The 20,390-nt window shown below is 40.2% G+C and overlaps 1 protein-coding gene across 1 annotated transcript in view; it reads right to left on the reverse strand.

Annotated features, from left to right (window-relative positions):
• ptpn23a (protein tyrosine phosphatase, non-receptor type 23, a) overlaps nt 1–20,390 on the reverse strand; it is a 95,198-nt gene that overhangs the window by 39,019 nt on the left and 35,789 nt on the right. Inside the window, exons 9-14 of the mRNA XM_043687916.2 lie at nt 15,837–15,884; nt 15,642–15,698; nt 14,423–14,481; nt 8,326–8,405; nt 7,824–7,938; nt 6,679–6,744 (exon numbers count right to left, since the gene is read on the reverse strand). Coding sequence (XP_043543851.2) covers nt 6,679–6,744; nt 7,824–7,938; nt 8,326–8,405; nt 14,423–14,481; nt 15,642–15,698; nt 15,837–15,884 — 425 coding nt within the window. The remainder of the gene's footprint in view (nt 1–6,678; nt 6,745–7,823; nt 7,939–8,325; nt 8,406–14,422; nt 14,482–15,641; nt 15,699–15,836; nt 15,885–20,390) is intronic.

Below are 20,390 nucleotides of genomic sequence, written 5' to 3' on the forward strand. Positions count from 1 at the left end.
AATCTTCAGCCATTCATTTCACATGGTATCAAGAAATGGCTGAAAGTACTTGATACTGCAAAGACGCTGGCCCTTGACAATATTCAGACAATAGAACAGAAGATGTGCTCCAAAACATGCCACACCCCTAGCCAAGCTATTCCAGTATACCTACAACACCAGCATTTAACAAGTAATTTGAAAAATTGTTCTTGTGCAAATCAGGAAAATCCAACCCAGCCACTTACCACCCCAGCTGAAGTAAAGTAATAGAAGACATCAATATTGTTATCAAACATCATATACATATGATTAACCTGTTCATTGACCCTCAGTTTGGGATGCTCCTTGGTCACTCAGCTCCTGATAAAATAGATGAACTTCAGAGGTTAGGTGATAATGTATAGTCTTGACATCAAGGCTGCATTTGACAAGTATGATATCAAGGAGCCCTAGAATAACTAGAGTTAATGGGAAGATGGTGCATACCCTTTGCTATTTGGGGAGCATAGCTAGTAATATAAAAGACATTTGCGAGAGTTTTTTTTTTTAAAAGATATGTACAAGGTAAGAGAGAGAGACACAAATGGACATTAGGCCATTGACAAATGAGCCTGGAGAAGTAGTAATGGCAAACAAAGAAATAGTGGAGGAACAGAATAGATACTTTGATTCAGTTTTCACAGTGAAAGAAACCAGCAGCAATCAGAAATTCAAGACAGTCTGAGGGCAGAGTTGAATGTAGTGGCCACCACTAAGGAGAAGGTGCTGGGGAAGCTGGAAGGTCTGAACGTAGATAAGTTACCCAAACCAGATGGACTACACCCCAGAGTTCTAAAGAAGAGACGAGATTGTAGAGGCATTGGCAGGATCTTTCAGGAATCACTGGAGCCAGGAAGGGTCCCAGAGATTAATATAACATGACTGTTTAGGAAGAGACGCAGGCAGGCAAAGGACAAGAAATTGTGGGCTGGTAATACTGTCATCGTTAAAATTTTAGAGTCCATTATTAAGGATGATTATCCCCAGGATTTAGACCAAGGTCAACAGACTCCAGCTTCAGAATATGGGAGGGTAAAGGAATCTCCTATCTGGGAGATTTAATTGAGGGAGAGGTCTTGATGTCTTTCAGCCAATTAGGTCAGAAATACGGAATCCCTAATAGGGACCTTTTCCGATATTTCCAGGTTAGAGATTACATACAGAAGATGACTACGCTCTTAGCCCAGCCCTACAAGTTGGATATAGAACAAAGAGTGTTTCAATAGGGCGGCGCGCTCTCAGTTAGTACCATATATCACCTGCAGAGAGGGAATGTCTTGGGAAATATGGAGAGACTCCATGAGATTTGGAATCAGGAGTTAAGGGAAGAGATCTCATCGGAAGCATGGGAGGATATATGTGGGAATGTAAAGAAAATTTCAATATGCAATAAGGCACAAGCGATACAATTCAAGATCCTCCACAGGGCCCATATGGCGCCAGAGAGGTTAGCAATGTTTAAGAAAGGATCTTACCCGAAATGTCCCAAATGTAAAAACAGTACTGGCACCCTTACACATTGCTATTGGTCCTGTTACAAGATTCGCGGATACTGGGGGGCTATAGGTGAATGAGCTAGACAGGATCCTGGGAATGCAAGTTAGAGAGGATCCAGTATCCCTTCTTTTGGGACTACTGAATCTATCCTCTCTGGGTGAGCATGGGTAGAGGTTATTTAACATTTTTACACACTGTGCGAGGAAGAACATCATAATGAATTGGCTATCAGAAAAGCCTCCAGGTCTTGCAGGGTGGCACAGACACGTGACGGAGCACGTCTCTCAAGATTACATGACAAGTACAGCGTGCCACATAACCGGGCAATTTTATAAGACATGGCGGTCCTTCCGAAATTACAGACATGGATCTGTCCGCGGTACTGATTAGGGTCTTTATACAACAAGGAGGGCCATATATGGTGGTCTGGGGACCGGGTTGAGGGGGGGTTGTTAATTCAGATTTAATAACTGTTGCTCCCATGGACAGGAGCTTTGATGGAGGTGCGACAAGTGGAGTAATGTCATATAGTCCAATGTAGTCTAATTTAATCTTAGTAGATTGTTATTTAATGTTATTTTATTTAATTTGTGTGCGCGAATTTGGTTTAAGTAAATGAGACGACTATATCTTGAAGAATTGCAGGCAGTTTATTGTCAACATTACTGTGACATATTACAATGATATTTTTATTTCAATTTTTCTGTACTTCTGTACTTTTAGAACTTTTGGTATTTTTAATAAAAGTGAAAGCTTTTTCCAATAAATATATACAAAAAAAGGATAAGATTATGGAGAACAGAGGAACCTCGATTATCCGAACAAGATGGACGGGCACTACTTTGTCCAGATAATTGATTATTTGGTTAATCAATGCAATGCCTCTCCCCTGGGGCTCAGAGTTTCCTGTTAAGTCTGCTCCTCGTTCAGGAGACTGCAGCGCATGAGCCCTGCCTCCCAACACCATCCCCCACCCCCCCCCCTTCCCCCTGCCCTGTAGGAGTCATGTTGAGACAACAACTATTCACTTTATACATTAATGAACTGGACGAAGAAATTGAGGGTATTGCTATTAGGTTTGCAATTGACACAGATAGGTGCTGGGCAGGCAGTGCTAAGGAAACAGGGAGGATGCAGAAGGACTTTGACAGGCTAGAGGAGCGGGCAAAGAAGTGGCAGATGGAAAGAAAACTGAGGTACAAAGGGACCTGAGAGTCCTAGTTGAGGATTCTCTTAAGGTTATCATGCAGGTTCTGTTGGCAATTAAATAGACAAAGCATTCATTTCGAGAGGACAAGAAGCAGGGACATACTGCGGAGGTTGCATAAGGCTCTGGTCAGACCACATTTGGAATACTGTGAGCATTTTGAGCCCAATACCTGAGGAAAGATGTGTTGGCTTTGGAGGGGGCCCAGAGGAGATTCACAACAATGATACAGAGGATGATGGGTTTATCATATGAAGAGCAGCTGACAACTCTGAATCTGTACACAATGGAGTTTAGAAAGATGAGGGGGATTCCTGATTTAAACTTCCAGAATACTGAAAACCCTGGAATAGAATGGCCACAGAGAAGGTGTTTGCACTAGCAGACAAGACTAGGACCAGAGGACACAGCTTCAGAATGAAGGGACTACACCGTTTAGAACTGAAATGAGAAGGAATGTCTTCAGCCAGAGATTGGTTAACCTCATTGCCGCAGAGGGTGTGAAGGCCAGGTTATTGGGTGCATTTAAAACAAAGATAGAGGGGTTCTTGATTTGGAAGGGGATCAAGAGTTTATGGGGAGAAGGCAGGAGAATAGGGTTGAGAACATCAGCCATCGGTAATGATTGAATAGCAGAGTGGACATGAAGGGCTGAATTGTTTAATTCTGCTCCTACACCTTATGGTCTTATAACTGACATAAAGGAAGAGAGCAACATCTTGTTGGAGGCCAGCCACCTCAGCTCTAGAACTTCACTGTAGCAGATCCTCAAGGTATTATCCTAGCCTCTCCATTAGTGACTGTATCTCCATCATATTGAGGATTGGGGAATGCTTACTGATGATTGTAAAATATTCAGCACCTTTCACAATTCCTCAGAAACTGGAACAATTCAGTCCAAATTCAGCAAAACTTCAACCACATCCAGGCTTGAGCTGATAAATGGCAAGTATTATTTGCATTACACAAGTGCCAAGCAATGACCATCTTCAACAAGAGACTCACATCTTAATCATCCATTGATATTCAATGGCATTACCATTGCTGAAACCCCCACTATTGATATCATAGGAGTTACTATTGATCAGAAATGGCAGTTATTTTTTTATTATTCATTCACAGAACGAAGGTGTCTCTGGCTAGGCCAGTATGTCACCCATCCTTAATTGCCGAGATGGCAGTTAAGAGTCAACCACATGGTTGTGGGTCTGGAGTCACATGTAGGCCAGACCAGGAAAGGATGGCAGTTTTCTTCCCTAAAGAACATCTGTGAACCAGATGGATTTTTCCAACAACTGACAATGGATTCATGGTCATCATTAGACTCTTAATTCCAGATTATATTTTAATTGAATTCAAATTCCACCGCATGCCACGGTGGGATTCAAATCCGTGTCCCCCAGAATATTATCTCGGTTTCTGGATTAACAGTCCAGAGATACTAGTCATATAAGCTCCAAACACAAATTGCTGGAAAAGCTCAGCAAGTCAGGCAGCACCTGAGGGGAGAAATCAAAGTTAACATTTGGGTCGAGTGACCCTTCCTCAAAATGGAGGTCTGTGTTCTGAGGAACTGTCACTCCACCTGAAATGTTAACTCCACAGATGCTGCCAGACCTAAGCTTTTCCACCAGTTTCTGTTTTTGTTCTTGATTTACAGCATCCATAGCTATTTTGATTTTTATTTAGCAACATGAGCACTTTGTCTACAAAAGTAAATCAGAGACGGCAAATAACTCACTTTCTTGAAAGCTTGTCCACCATCTTCAAAGCCTAAGTCAAGAACGTGATGGAGGACTCTCCACATGCCTGGATGAATGTAGCTCCAACATCATTCAAAAAGTTTGACATCATCCAAGCCAAAACAGCCCAGATGACTAGCACCACATCCACATTCAATCCCTCCACTACCTACTAAAAGGTGGCAGTAGTGTGTACCATCTACAACATGCTGGGCAGAAATTCACCAAGAGTCCTTAGACAACATCTTTTAAACCCATAACAACTTTCATCTGGATGGACATGAATAGCAGGTAATTGGAACATGAACACCTATGTACATCACCACTAGCTATCCTGAAGTGAAAATACACCAATTGCTCCTTTTCTATGGCTACGTCAAAATCTGGGAACTCCCTTCCTAACAGCACAATATGTCTACCTACCAAACTATAGCAATTAAAAAAGTTAAAAATCACACAACACCAGGTTATAACCCAAAAGGTGTATTTGGAAGCACTAGCTTTCGGAGCGCTGCTCCTTCATCACCACCTGAAAAAGGAGCAGCGCTCCAAAAGCTAGCACTTCCAAATAAACCAGCTGGACTGTAACCTGGTGTTGTGAGATTTTTAACTTTGTACACCCCAATCCAACACCGGCACCCCCAAATCATCACAATTCAAGGCGGCAGTGCACCATCATCTTTAGGGTGTAGCTTTGCTCGCTGAGCTGTAGGTTTGATATCCAGACGTTTCATTACCTGACTAGGTAACATCATCAGTGGCGACCTCTAAGTGAAACGAAGCTGTTGTATCCTGCTTTCTATTTATATGTTTGTCCTGGATGGGGTTCCTGGGGTTTGTGGTGATGTCATTTCCTGCTCGTTTTCTGAGGGTTGATAGATGGTATCTAGATCTGTGTTTGTTTATTGCGTTGTGGTTGGAGTGCCAGGCCTCTGGGAATTCTCAGGCATGTCTTTGCTTAGCCTGTCCCAGGATAGATGTGTTGTCCCAGTCGAATTGTGGGTTTATTTCATCCGTGTCTAGGGCTACAAGGGAGAGAGGGTCGTGTCTTTTTGTGGCTAGCTGGTGTTCGTGTATCCTGGTGGCTAACTTTCTTCCTGTTTGTCCTACGAAGTGTTTGTGGCAGTCCTTGAATGGAATTTTGTAGATGTCGTTGGTTTTGTCCATGGGTTGTATTGGGTCCTCTAAGTTTGTTAGTTTTTGTTTGAGTGTGTTGGTGGGTTTGTGTGCTACTAGGATTCCGAGGGGTCTTAGTAGTCTGGCTGTCATTTCTGAAACTTCCTTGATGTATGGTAAGGTGGTTAGGGTTCTGGCTGTGTTTGGTTTGCTTGTCGTGGTTTGTTCTTGAGGAATCCGCGGATCATATTTTTTTGAGTATCCGTTCTTCTCAAATATGTTGTATAGGTGGTTCTCCTCTGTTTTTCGAAGTTCGTCTGTGCTGCAAGGTGTGGTGGCTCGTTGGAATAGTGTTCTGATACAGCTTCATTTGTGTGTTGGAATGGTTGCTGGTGTAGTTAAGTATTTGGTCAGTGTTTGTCGGTTTTCTGTATACGCAGGTTTGGAGTTCTCCGTTGTCCTTTCTTTCGACTGTGACGTCCAGGAATGCGAGTTTGTTGTCAGTTTCTTCCTCCTTGGTGAACTTTATGCCTGTGAGGGTGTTGTTGATGATTTTAAGTGTCTCTTCTGACAACAAACTCGCACGCCATAAACAAACACATAGATCTAGATACCATCTATCAACCCCTCAGAAAACGATCAAGAAACGACATCACCACAAACCCCAGGAACCCCATCCAGGAGAAAGATATAAATAGAAAGCAGGAGACAACAGCTTCGCTTTACTTGGAGGTCACCACTGATGATGTTACCTAGCCAGGTAATGAAACGTCTGGATATCAAACCTACAGCTCAGCGAGCAAAGCTACACCCTAAAACTCAACCTGAGCTACAAACCTTCTCAAACCTTGCAAAAACCATCATCTTCTCAAGAGTAATTAGGAATAGGTAATAAAATGTTGGCTTGGCCGTGAAGCCAAGATCCTAAATAAATTTTAAAAAGAAACCGGTGTGAGAAAAAGTTCCAGCTTTTTATAAGCTGCTCAGCATTTTAAAGTAAATGCTGTGTTTGAGTAATATTACAATTTCTGAAAACTCTTTACATAATGTAATTAGGTTTTGAACTATACCAGCTCTGTGCAGGCAAATACGTACTCTAACACTTCATTTTTGCTGTCTATTTTAGCCATCACCTCTCGCAACAACTTTGCCTTTTCTTCACTAGAAAAACAGAATGAGAAAAGGGTGAGACATAGCACAGATACAGCTTGAAGCATGTTTCACAATATTAAGCCTTTACAACATTTTATTTTTGTAAACCTATAAGGTTGAACAAAAAATCTGTAGCTACTGTAGTTATTTTGCAATCTGTGTGTTCATAATATTATTTAAATTAGTAATTTAAAGGAAACAACATACAAGCAGTTTTGGACACTAATAACAGAAGAGAGCAATGAAAACCCCGAATTTAAAAAGGTAAACAGTATGCACTGCAGGCTAATTCATACCTTGGAAAAAGACAAAGAAAGTTTAACATCTCAATGAGACCTTACCCAGACAGACTGAAATTCTGACTAGTTCTTTTCATGTTTTAAGATATCGAATGGTTGATCAAAGATTATTTGGCAAACAATTCATTACAGCTTTGATCATGCATTGCCCTTTCATGAAATGTGGTGTCAAGCGCTCTTTATTCCCCAAATTGAATTTTGGATATAATCATTCATCTAAAATTCATATCAATTCCCTGGTAATGTATTCAACAATTTTCATTGTATAAAATGATGGCCCAGCTTCCCATCTGCCAGTTTCTATCTTCTACCTCCTGATACTCGATCCCTCAAGTCAGCTTTTCAGGTTTGTCTATGTCACTGTCATCTCAAACTCATGCACTATCCTGGCTTTACCCTAACTGAAATCTCCAACATCATTGTGGGAGCACTTCTACCATACCAGTTTGAAAACTTCAAGGTGGCTACTACATTCTCGCAGGCAGCTAGGGACAGATAATATATCATACCTATCTTGAGGGTGAACAAAATAAGTACTGAAAATATGGCTCATGAAGTTCTCAAAAGCCTTTTCGCTTCTAAACAGAACAAGGTTAAGTTCCTAAAGCATCCATGACTTACTTACATATTTATAGAGAAATTGGTGGAGCTAACAAATTAGCCTTTTCGTTTAAAACAAAAAAAAGGAACTCAGAACAGTGCAATGTCTTTCAGAAGGACACATTTTGAAGTTCCTGTGCTTAATCTTTGGCAATGTAGCAATTCAGAAGCTGCAAGCCCCAGCCTTACCTGTACAGAGACGAGGCCTCGTGAGCTTCCATCGGCACCAATTTTGCAAAAATGTCAGGACCAGTCACATTTGGATCAGTTGGGTTGACAGGAAGGGCTTTTACCAAAGATGCTCCTATCAAAAATAAGTTGCCACAAAAGGTAAGATACCTGCACTACCTTCCAGAAATAAAATTGTGTTCAATGAACTTGAATATGCACAAAAAAAGCTCTAAATTTTACTGTTACTTTTAAAAATTAAGTAGCTCAGTTCAATGATCAAAGTTCAGGGCTGAATGACGTTAAGTTGTAATGAGCAGAGAAAATGACATTAGGATATTGAGAGACACAGAAAAGATTGAAGAATCAAGAATTGCAGAGTTTTGAATTTTGGAAACAAAGAATGAGAATATGATCCAGTGTTCATTGTAAGCAATATCCTCCACACACACGATCAAAAAAATGAAAATATTTCAGTTAAATTTAAATGCTGGTCAACGGAAAATATCCTTAGAGAACTTGCCTTTTACAGATGAGAGTGAATCCAGTGGTGGTACAGCCTCATGATAGATAAAATCATTGTCCTTCTTAGCAGCATTATACCTAAATGTAACAAAGAAGGTATAGACTGTTGAAAAAAAAAACTCAAGGTAAAGATATTTTTATGTGTTCTCCCATCTTCCCTCTTACCCAAATGCCAAAATTTGTGAAAGCTCCTCATAATACAATAACCAGAAATATTTCCAATTTAGAACTGAAATGAACTATTGCCATTAGGAAATCTTTTACTGACACCATAAGTAAAACTCAGACATCACATATTACTGGTTCTCAAGAGCGGTACAGTCTGTGCTGCTTCAAATAAATGGTGACATCTTGAAAGATGTCCATATTATGGATGCCTTAAAATGCATAGAAGTGGGTAGATCTGCAGGGCCTGATCAGGTGTACCCTATAACTCTGCGGGAAGTTAGGTAAGTGATTGCTGGGTCCCTTGCTGAGAAATTTATATCATCAATAGTCACAGGTGAGGTGCCGGAATACTGGAGGCTGACTGACATGGTGCCACTATTTAAGAAAGGTGGTAAGGAAAAACCAGGGAACTATAGACCAGTGAGCCTGACATCAGTGGTGGGCAAGTTATTGGAGGGAATCCGGAGGGACAGGATTTACATGCATTTGGAAATGGAAGGACTGATTAGGGCTAGTCAACATGGCTTTGTGCATGAGAAGTTATTTCTCACAAACTTGATTGAGCTTTTTGAAGTAGTAACAGAGAGGGTTGGTGAGGGCAGAGCGGTGGAAATGATCTATATGGACTTCAGTAAGGTGGTTGACAAGAATCTTCACGGGAGACTGATTAGCAAGGTTAGAGCTCATGAAATACAGGGAGAACTAGCCATTTGGATACTGAGCTGGCTTGAAGGTAGAGACAAAGGGTGGTAGTGGAGGGTTGCTTTTCAGACTGGAGGCCTGTGATCAGTGGTGTGCCACAAGGATCGGTGCTGGGTCCACTGCTTTTTGTCATTTATATAAAGAATTTGGAATGTGAACACAGCAGGTATAGTTACTAAGTTTTCAGATGACACCAGAATTGGAGGTATAGTGGACAGCGAAGGAGGTTACCTCAGACTACAACAGGATCTTGATCAAACAGGCCAATGGGCTGAGAAGTGGCAGATGGAGTTTAATTCAGATAATGTGAGGCGCTGCATTTTGGAAAGGCAAATCAGAGCAGGAGTTATGCACTCAATGGTAAGGTCCTAGGAAGTGTTGCTGAACAGAGAGACCTTGGGGTGCAGATTCATAGTTCCTTGAAAGTTGAGTCACAGATAGATAGGATAGTGAAGACGGTGTTTGGTATGTTTTCCTTTATTGAGCAGAGCACTGAGTAAAGGAGTTGGGAGGTCATGTTGCGGCTGTACAGGAGATTGGTTAGGCCACTTTTGGAATATCATGTGCAATTCTGGTCTCCCTCCTATCAGAAGGACGTTATGAAACTTGAAAGGGTTCAGAAAAGATTTGCAAGAATGTTGCCAGGGTTGGAGGATTGGAGCCAGAGGGAGAGGCTTAACAGGCTGGGGCTGTTTTCCCTGGAGCATTGGAGGCTGAGAGGTGACCTTATAGAGGTTTATAAAATCATGAGGGGCATGGATAGGGTAAATGGACATGTTCTGGGCACCCCCACCGAAGAAAAAAGACCTATACAGCATAGGTTTAGGATGGGGGGAAAAATTTAAAAGGGACCTAAGGGGGAACTTTTTCACAGAGGGTGGTGCATGTGCCAAAGGAAGTGGTAGAGGCTTGTACAATTACAACATTTAAAAGGCATCTGGATAGGTATATGATTAGGAAGGGTTTAGATGGATATGGGCCAAGTGCTGGCAAACGGGACGAGATTTGGTTAGGATATCTGGTCGGCATGGATGAGTTGGATCGAAGAGTCTGTTCCCATATTGTACATCTCCTTGACTCTAACTGATATAAAATGGGACACCAAAGTAAGTTGTATAGAATGCCTTTGTCGGACCCCATAAGTATGATTGTTAGCCTTCAGCATCAGACAAGAATATATTGGGCAATGGAAGGGGTGCAATGTAGGTTCACCAGAACACCACCAAGGCTTAACTAATTACTTTAAGAGAATAGGTAGCAGTCAGTTCGGATTCACTTAAGTTTAAATGGCTGAGGGCTAATAATAAAGAGGTAAATCTGATGTGATCTGGTCCTTAGATTTGATGAGTGACTAAGGTCATTGCTCTTTCTAAATTGGACTTTAAATGTTAACTCTATTTCTGTTTCAACAGATACTGCTAGATCTGGTGAGATTTTCAAGCATTATGTTTTATTTCAAATCTCCAGCATATGCAATATTTTGCTTGTAGATAGCTGTGGCTGCGTCAGACAGCCTGATCAACACGAGATCCCTAGAAAAGCATCCTTATGACAAAGAGGAGGCAGTTTAGGGTAATTTGAGAGAATCTTTCCCACAAGTGACAGAGCAATAAGCCTGTAGCTCCCACAATTGATTTATAATGCTTCTTTAACAGTGAAACATTTATGGCACCAAAGAAATTGGAAGGCAGCTTCATCATGCCACTGATTTTTGTAAAAAGGTCAGAGTGTTCAAGTGAAAGTTAGTGTCTACAAGCTTTATAGATCTTTGCAAGAAGTAATGCTCAGATCACATGCTTTGTCTTCTATCCAAATTTGATCTCTCAAGCTGTTGAAGAAATGTTTTGATAATTCTGATAACACAGTTGATTCCTGACCAAAAAGGTTCCTGTAGTGCTCCTTTCATGGGTCTCAGATGGCAGCATTGTCTTTGAGAACAGTACTATAGCTTTCAGCTTAACAAGGGAGGAACCACTTATTGCAATCACCTCATAAATAGTCTCAGTGGCCTGGAAGAGGCTGTGCATATCACGTCAGTCTGCTCTTTTGGGGTTCACTGGGCTAATCTACCAATGACATGCACTTGATGATACATATTGTTCTGAGCTTTGAGTTTCAATTGTAAATACTTGCTTCATTTCTGTGGTGATCTATGTTGATTTTTGACATGTAACGATGGATTTGTATTAACAAGTGAGAAGCCTGCAGATTTCTTTGTCTCTTTCTCATCATCTAATATATCTGTGTCAGCAATGTTTAAATGCGATGATCTGGGTGCATGGCAAACATAATCTGGAACAATGCAAAGAGCTCTACATGGCCCTTGTTGATCTGCCAAAGACTTTTGACTCCAACTGAAAAACCCTTTGGAAAGTCTTCCAGAGATATGGATGTCCAGCAACATTTACTACTACCCTGTGACTCCTGTACAATGGAATAGCAACAGTCTCCTTTTTCAATTAATTGAAGGTCGAGTCCTTTGTACTAATGAGCATGAAGCAAGGCCATGTCATTGCATCAACTGTTTACTATCTATATCAGCTCGTCATTGGACTTAGTCATGAACCTTTTTGGAAGTTGGTCATGGACAAGTTTCAAACCAATGCAGAACTATTCAACATCAGCAAGCCAAGAGCTCGGGGAGGTTACATGAGGTAGAAAGAGATGAAGCCTGCATGGTTGGATAGGACGAATGGGGAAGAAGGAGAGGAGGCTACAAAGACGAGAACAGTTTCCAATATGCCCTCAAATGAATACTCCGTTAACTACAACCTAGGAGAATTGGAAACCACTTGGAAATAAATTTAGAAGTGCTAGCTTAACGCTGCATACATTCAACAAGCTTATGAAATAAAATGATGGTGAATGCTGTTGTAATGAACACTGTGTCAACTGCTAAGTTCAAATCTGACACTGAGATTGGAGATGCATTCAAAGGGAAGTAATTGCCCGGTTAGCTGATGAAAATATATTAGTTGTGACTTCATCAATCTGGAAAGTATGTTTAGGCTTTTACTGTGAAGAACTGTGTCAGTCACTTCAAAAAAAAAAGGTGTTGCTACCTTCCATCTGTTCCGTTGTGCCAACTTTAATGTGATATAGAGGAAATAAATGTTTTTCTTGAGTGTAATGGCATTAAATTTAATGTATGTTTGATAATTAAGCACCTTGATTTTTTTCTAGTTCTGGTTCTGTGCGAGTTCAAAAAGAGTCACTTTTTTTTTTAATATAATTCATTCACAGGGTGAAGGCATCACTAGCATTTATCATCCATTCCTACTTGCCCAGAGAGCAGTTGGAGTCATCCACATTGCTGTACGTCTGGAATTATGTGCAGGCCAGACCAGCTAAGGATGGCAATTTCCTTCTCAAAGAAGATCAGTGAACCAAATGGGTTTTTCTGAGAGTTGACAGTGGTTTCACGGTCATCATTAGACTCTTAATTTCATATATTCATTGAAGCTCAAATACCATGATTATGGGGAGAGAATATGGTGGTTCAATAACTAGTACTGCTGTCTCAATGCCAGGGACCCAGGTTTGATTCCAGTCTCGGGTAACCGAGTTTGTGCATTCTCCACATATCTGCCTTGATTTCTTCCTCAGTCAAAGATGTGCAAACAAGGTAATTAGCCATGGTTAATGCAGGATTACAGTGATAGGGTAGGGGGTTGGTTCTGGGTGGGATGCTCTCCAGAGGGTCAGTGTGGACTCAATGGGCCAAATAGCCTGCTCCGACACTCTAGGGATTCTGTGATACATCAACACAAATACAGAATATTATTGCATAATAGTGAGTAGTGAGAATGAAAAAGCAGCCTGAAAACCAAAAAAAATGCTCAAAAAGAATTATGTGCTTTGACATATGTAGAAAGATGGAGTACATGATGTGATGCTTTTGAAGCAGAAATACTCAAAAGAAGTTTGCATCGATTATTTTAATTGTTGAGCAATGCAACACCTACAAGTTTTACAAGCAGTTTGGTGGTGAGACAGACTCAAACTTCCTGCTCAAACAATGTTGTACAGCCAATCAGCAGATATCAAGTTCTCTCTCGTTAAGGGAAGCAGTTGGTGTTAAGCAAAAGGATGAAAAGACCTCCAACAGCAAATAGATGGTAGGTAGATATGCACAGCATAGATAAGGACTTATTGACAAGGTAAAAAGAGAGAGATTGGGAAAAGAAATACATGCCTTTTATAGAGAAATAACTTCACAGAATGCTAAAAAGGAAAGCAGTGTGCAATATGTTGGATTTCTAAGCTCCTAATTGTGTTCATCAGCTTTCCATTAGAAGATTCTCCTTAAAAGGAGAGTACATTAACAGCAGAATATTTTCACCACGTCATCCTGGGGTGCTTCTGTTCACATTCTAAGAATCTATTCAAATGTGCCAGCTGTTATAAAAGGTGCTCGATTATTGTCCTTTCTGACTGGAGTTGTGCACTATTGTAGAATTTAAAAAGCGAAGTAGGATAAAACCGGTTTAAACAGTAATTCAAATTACAAAATAAGGGAGGAAGGTTGGTATATGCATTCTATTAGCAATTCAGATTTGTAACCTGGACTTCAATGCCAACTGTAGACAACATAAATAAAATGTCTCAATTTGGCAGTAAGTGACATTAAATTAACAAGCGTCCTCAGAACGTAAGTGAACAGCCGATTTGTGAAATGGTAATGTCAGATAAAAATGAATACTGTTCTGACGTTGTAAGTAAGGCAAGTTGTGTTAGAATTGACAGAACTGCACTCTAATTGTTTAACTATTAACCTAGGAGCCCTCAATACCAGCATTCACTCAGAGTATAGCTATGCAGCTGCTCTGAGGATCAGCACATGTTGACTGGTATGTCAATTCAATCGCTGCATTGACTCATGGTTTTGTAAGTTGCTGCTTCACATGGTCAGGTAATGTAGCTCAACAGGTAATGTGGTTGCTACTTACTCAAAGTGATGAGACTGGATACCTTGATACAACTTGGAATGTGAGAGACAACTAATATGGATGCTTTTAAGGGGAAGTTAAGCACCAGTGAAAAAGGAATTGAAAGATACAGTGTTGAGATGAAATAGGATCAGAAATAGCTTGTGTGGAGACACGTGGGTATATGCCTGGCTACAGGGAAAAAACAGTGGGTCTGAGTGAATTGCTCTTGTTGAGAGATTGAATGGCCTCCTTCAACACTAACCATGTTATGATTGTAAATATTAAATTACTTACTTTCCTCCAATTACATCCATAGTAAATCGTAGAGCTTCTTGAACTGTCTCAGGTTGGCCCTAAAACACAAAATGAGTCCACAATTTGCTTTTGCACGAGATATTTCACACATTGGTAAGAATTGGCACTTTCTTCCAATCCTACCTTCTATGCTGTTGACAAATTTAGAGATTTTTTTTTAGAACAGCCTGTATGGTAGATATTTGGGAACCCCGATGTAGTATATCTGGATTCTCAAAGGGTATTCAATAAAATGCCACACAAAAGATTAATAGGCAATAAAGAAGGGGTTGTGGAGTCAGGTATTGAAGTATTATGAGAAAAGGATTATTAAACAGAGTGGGTATAAATGGGGCATTTTCAAGTTTGCAGACTGTTAGTAATGATACAACACAAGCATCAGTGCTGGGGTCTCAACATTTTAAAATCTATATTAATTACTTTTATTAATAAGTGGAAGGCAACAGATCCAGATTGTTCATCATGCAGAGCTAGCTGGAAAAGTAAATACTGACGGATACACAGATTGGATAAAGAGAAAAAGGTAGGCTTACACTATAACTGTATAAAACATTGGTTAGGCCAAAGCTAGAGTACTGAATGCAGTTCTGAAATATATACTAAAGAAGTGATGTGACAGCACTGGAGAGTGCAGAGGAGATTTACCAGGATGTTGTCTGAGCTGGGGAGTTTGGATACAATGGGTTGTTTTTTTAAGAGCAGAAGTGACTGAGATGGGACATGATTGAAATGTATAAAATGATAAGAGGCATAGATAAGGTAGAGGGGAAAAACTTTTCCCCTTAAATGGAGAGATCACTGGCTGCTGACATATCTTTAAACAAAAGGGCAGATGATTTAGAGGAGTGAGAGGAAAAACGTTTTTCCACCCAGAGGATAGTGAGAATCTGGAACACATGGCCTATAAGGCTGGTAGAGGCAGAAACCCTAAATACTACTTAAATGTTATGAGATGTGTACTAGGGATGCGTAGGCATATAAGGTTATGGGTCAAATGCTGGAAAATTTCACTAAAATAGATAGTTGCCTGTTTTTGACCAGCACTAACTCAACGGCCAAAGGACCTTTCTCTGTGCTGCAGACTTCTGTGACTCCAGGAGATACTTGAATAATTAGTGCATGTTTTCTCAACATCATGCAATGGTAACATTTTATATGCAAACATTTATCTGCTGAAAAGAAATGACTCAAAGCTCACCTTTGCATATTTGACTGCTTCATTTAATTTATCCAATGAGCTTTGAAAGTAAGCAAGCTGCAGAGAAAAAACAAAATCCACAATCTTAAGATCACACTGCATCTAAACAGGTGGACAGATACATTAATTTCAATTCAACAGCAGACTCCGTTCACACAGAGGTATGATGAACAATGAAAAATATTTCCTACTCACTCTTTCTCCATACTTCTGCTGTTCTTCTGATTGCTTACCCATATGAAGCTGTGATAAAGAAAACGGAGAAAAAAAGTGTTGAGATTGGCAGAAAGAGCTGGAAAACCCCAACTACTAAGAAGAGAGAATGATTGTCAGAACTGCTGTGAACTATAAAAATATCCTACTAATCACTTAAATTTATGCCTTCTTCGTGCTTGGAGATTTTTCTCAACTTCACAGCTGAAATGCATGGTTTCTGCCAAACAATTTTCACTTGCCCAACATAAAAGTTACTGCAGTGAATTAGTCTTGCTACTAATTTTAATATATTGGATAGGCCACATGCAAGAAATAAATTCCATGTGTTTGTAAATAAATAAATAAAGGCATACAATGGACAGAGAAATTCAGCAAGTAAGAGAAATGCACAAAAACCTCTACTTATTTCTCCTCAGAATGCAGAAAGCCAACAGTACAGGGAGATTCCAATTTATGAATGTCTGACTCTTGAACACTTGCACTTAAGAACACAGTTACGATTAATGATTCGGTATACAGTCATCTCTTGCATTTATGAACTGTTCCTTTACATTGTCGTGTGTTCTGACCCGAGCACAAATTGTCTAGCAAATGGACTCCAGAACAAAACCAATTCACAACCCTGGGATTGCCTGTAACATCTTACAGCTGAACCTAAAACACTGATTATTTCAATCTGTATATATTTTACTATAAACTGCCCACATTAGAACACGGAAAAGTATAACACAGAACCAGGCCCTTTGGCCCACGATGTTGCGCCGAGATGACAGCACAAATGATACATTTGTATCTCAGAAACTTGACCTCAAAATCTAGGCTGACACTCAAATATGTAATAAGTTACTACTAGATAGGGGGAAAATGCTGTCTTTTGGCTGCAATATGTCCTCTCAGTTGGAGATAAAATTTACCATGGGGACATTTCAAAAGAGCAAAGGATTTCTTCCCAGTGTCCTGGCCAGTTTATGAACTCATGTGTGCAACTGACAGCCACGTTTCTCACATCATAACCAGTGGCAACACTTCAGTGGCCAGTACTGGGGTGATCAAATTAAAAGACAAAGGTTTAGGTTCAGGTTTCAGCAGTAAAACAAGCTGATAACATGAACCAGAATTTAAAATTAATCTCAAACTCAAAATAAGTCTGCAAATCAAATGTCGATTTTAAAAACCATGCATTTGGAACCAACTTGTATTGTATTTTCATTTGCTATGTATATTTGATCTACATGAAATGACCACTGAATTGCTGATATAACAAACAATAAAGGATTGGTCAGTTTAGACAATAAAACTAATTAACAAATACTCTATTGAACACTTAAGAGAATTTAAATTAGTTGAAAACTTCTGCAGAAAAACATTGATATGAAATGATCACAAACATAGAAATAGACAGGAAAGAACCCTTTGTTCACTGATTAAAAGCAGCCTTGAAGAAATTAGCTCGAGACAAAAAAAAACTGCAGATGCTGGAATCCAAGCAGGAGGCTGAATGAACAAAGCAGCATCAGGTAGTGGACAAGTTGACGTTTCGGGTTACACAATAAACAGACGTGTAAACTAATTTTATGTTCACTGTATATCACTTAAAAGAATCTAATGTAACTAATTTTTTTTTCTTACTTTCAAACTATATCCTTGCACCTTTCCTTTCCTGCAATCATCTTGCCCTTAACCTCCCTGCCCCAAAACAATATCACCACATCCTGCTGGCAGTTATTCCTCATCTAGTTTTCTGATCTTCCTATTTCCTAATTTTATATAATTAGCTCTGATGGCCTATTTGATGATAGGAATCAGAGGGGGCAAGAGATAAGTTTTATCTTGCCTTACTTAATATGTACGCACTGACAGGATTTAGGAGACACCATTTTTAAAAAGTGGCTCATAATTGATCTCTGGGCAACTTTTTTAGATTAGATTACTTAGTGTGGAAACAGACCCTTCGGCCCAACAAGTCCACACCGACCCTCTAAAGAGCAACCTACCCAGACCCATTCCCCTACATTTACCCCTTCACCTCACACTACGGACAATTTAGCATGGCCAATTCACCTAACCTGCACTTTTTTTTGGACTGTGGGACAGTAGCAGTGGTGGACTCTCCCTCTTTATGGGCATTTAAACAGACATTGGATAGGCATATGGAGGATAGTGGGCTAGTGTAGGTTAGGTGGGCTTGGATCGGCGCAAAAACGAGGGCCAAAATACTGTGCTGTATTTTTCTATGTATGAAACCAGAGCACCCGGAGGAAACCCACGCAGACACGGGGAGAATGTGCAAACTCCACACAGACAGTTGCCCGAGGTGGGAATTGAACCCAGGCCCCTGGCGCAGTGAAGCCACCGTGCTAACCACTGTGCCACCGTGCTACCCCTAATCTCAATCTCAGCCATTTCCACTGGCATAGCTTTTATTGGAAATATATTCTCATCTCTTTAGAATCAAAGCCACAGATTTATTTTCCCCTCTTGCAAAGAGCCTAATGAGGCTAAAGACTTAAGGCACCTAAACTTGATGAAATGCATCCTAAGACATTAAAATAGCTAGAGAGATAATGGATGCACCACTAATCAATTTTTCAAGAATTCAGAGTATCAGAAAACTACCAATACAATAACAGATTTAAAAAGAGAAGGAAACTTCTACCATCACCCTCCATTTCCAATAAGCTAATTTTGGATCCAACTCGCCAAGATACTTTAAGACCTTCTGTATCAGTCTCCCATGTGGGACCTTGTAAATCTACATACACTACTACTGCATTATCCTCATTCTACATACATGTAAACCTCCTTGAAAAATTCAATCACACTGGTTAAATATGACCTTCTCTGACAAAGCCATGCTGACTATCATTATCAACATTGTCTCTCTAAATGGAGATTAATTCTCTCCTTCAGAAGTTTTTTCAATAGTTTCCCTACCACTGAGGGGACTCTCTGCTTTGTAATTTTCTCACTTATCTTTCTCACACTTCTTGAAAAATAGAACCACATTAGCTGTTCTCCAGTCTTCTGGCACCTCCCCTGATCCAGAGAATAAATCAAAATTTGGGGCAGGGTCCTGATGATTTCCTCCCTTGTCTCCCACAGCTGCTTAGGATTTACCTCTTCTACACTTGAGGGCTTGCTCACTTTTACACTCGCCTAAACCATCAATGTCTCCTCATTCCCAATATCAAACTGCTCAAAAGATTACTTTCTCGAATTCCATACCTACTTCTTCCTTCTCTCAAAAGGAAGGTCGATGTTTAACACACTCTCAATATCCTCTGGTTTCACACTCAGGTTTCTCTCTTGGTCCCTAACAGGCCTTACTCTTTTCCTGGTTATTCTCTTTCGCCTGATTTGTTTGTGGAATATCTTGGGATTTCAGTCTTGCTCACCAGTATTTTTTCAAGCTCTGCTCTGTAAATTGCTTTAAGTTCCCTCTGCACTTTCGATACTCCATTGGGGTCTCCATTGATTTGCTAGCTTGTATCTGTGTTTCATTTATATGCATTACTGAATATCCATAGACATCCAGGGATATCTGAACTTGTTGTTCCTACATTTTACTCTAAAGGAACGTGTCAGGCATGTACTCTACCCAATCTTATTTGAATACTTCTCACCAATCTGCCACAGATTTACCCAGAAGGAGCTATTCGTAGTCTACTTTGGTCAGATAGAGTCAAAGATATGCAGCACAGAAAAACTCCTCGGTCCACCCAGATGCCTTTTAATTGTTGTGATTAGATCAGCCTCCACCACCTCCTCTGCAGATCATTCCATACATGCACCACCTTCTGCGTGAAAAAGTTGACCCGTAGGCCCTTTTACATTTTTCCACCTTAAACCCATGACCTCTAGTTTTGGACTCTCCCATCCTGGGGAAAAAACATTGTCTATTTACCCTAACCATGTCCCTCCATGTCCCATAAACCTCTGTAAAGGTCACCTCTCCAGACTCTGATGCTCCAGGAAAAATTACCCCAGCCTATTCAGCCTCTCCCTACAGCTAAAACTCTCCAACTCTGGCAACATTTTTGTAAATCTTTTCTGAACCCTTTCAAGTTTCACAATATTCTTCCTACAAGAGGGAGACCTTTGGCATGCAGTTTGCTAATAGTGATCTAACAAATGTCCTGTAAAGCCGCAACACGATCTTCCAACTCATAATAAATTCACTGACCAATAAAAGCAAGCATACCAAGCCGCCTTCACTATCCTATCTACTTGCATCTCCACTGTCAAGGCACTATGAACCCCTGCCTTATTTTAATAAAATCCTTCTTTCCTAATCTAAAACCTCTTTTGCAGATCAAAAAATCTCTTTCCATAACACACTTAAAATATATGGTGTTCTAGTCATTATTCAAATGCTCCCTACTGCCACCTGTCCCAACTTCATTCTCCAGAAGTAGGTTCAGCACTGCACCAACCCCTCTATAAGATCATCTATATGTGGATTATAAAAAGTTCTTCTGAATATATTTCAAGAAATTAGCCATCTATAAACCCTTTGATTATGCCAAGTAATGC

The sequence above is a fragment of the Chiloscyllium plagiosum genome, unplaced genomic scaffold (assembly GCF_037043375.1).
Source record: "Chiloscyllium plagiosum isolate Xiang-an unplaced genomic scaffold, Cpla_swu_hap1 HiC_scaffold_4, whole genome shotgun sequence".
Classification (NCBI taxonomy): Eukaryota; Metazoa; Chordata; class Chondrichthyes; order Orectolobiformes; family Hemiscylliidae; genus Chiloscyllium; species Chiloscyllium plagiosum.